This window comes from Trichinella spiralis (genome assembly GCF_000181795.1).
Source record: "Trichinella spiralis strain ISS 195 chromosome Unknown Scfld1669, whole genome shotgun sequence".
Taxonomy (NCBI): domain Eukaryota; kingdom Metazoa; phylum Nematoda; class Enoplea; order Trichinellida; family Trichinellidae; genus Trichinella; species Trichinella spiralis.
Genome location: NW_003528608.1, coordinates 1 through 832, shown reverse-complemented (window position 1 = coordinate 832; position 832 = coordinate 1). Strand labels below are relative to the sequence as shown.

Here is an 832-nt window from a genome sequence, read left to right as displayed (position 1 = left end):
TGCATGTTGAATATTTACAAATGTGAAAACAGGAGATTGCAAATTAATTCACAAAGATAAAACAGCAGATTTATCTATTGCTAGTTATAAAACTTTGCTTTCATCATTAGGTCATTTCATTTATAGATGATTTCATGTATGTAAAAATTTTAAAATAGAAATATTTCAAAACAATATTACTTACTCAACGGACAACTTTAATGAAGACAAAATATAACAATTGCAAAATGAATGATTTCTTTTAATAATTAAAATTTACACATAAATGAATATACATAAATAAATATTTTCATATGGATTGTCAATATTTTAAGATAAGTGACGGTATTTTATGATCATCGCAGACCAAGAAGACCAACTCGGCAGTTAACAAAACAGTTTACGAAATCTTGAGATGCTGGTTCAGCATGTAGATATCCTCTAGTCATAGATTCTTGAGCTGCCTGCTGATAGGCTGCATACTGCTGCTGGCATTGTTCAGCACACAATTTTCCAGTTTCGGTTTTCAACTACAGTAAAATGAATGCAACAATAAATAGCTGTGTGAAAATCAACATAAAGTCATATCGTTATTGATGTATTTTATATAATTCTTATTTATATAAATCTGCAAATAAATATTCTTGAACTTACCATATCGTCAAACACAGCAGCTGACACCCTGAAAAATGTTTCACACATTTTATACATGAAACGTCAAATAAATCAGCATTTTTCAGTAAGCAAATAAGTTCTGAACTTTCAAAACCATATTTATTTAGCTCGTGTTATTGATTTCTTCTAATATTACTCTTCAAAAGTGCACGTGCTATGCATTATTGAATCCACCACA

At 29.2% G+C, this 832-nt stretch overlaps 1 protein-coding gene across 1 annotated transcript; it reads right to left on the bottom strand.

The window, feature by feature from the left end:
• Positions 1 to 335: 335 nt before the first annotated feature.
• On the bottom strand, positions 336 to 681 carry Tsp_15139 (conserved hypothetical protein). Its single transcript, XM_003368898.1, has 2 exons — positions 634 to 681; positions 336 to 509 (listed from the first exon to the last, which is right to left on the bottom strand). Exons 1-2 carry the CDS (start codon positions 679 to 681, stop codon positions 336 to 338), a joined length of 222 nt encoding a protein of 73 aa, XP_003368946.1.
• Positions 682 to 832: the final 151 nt, after the last annotated feature.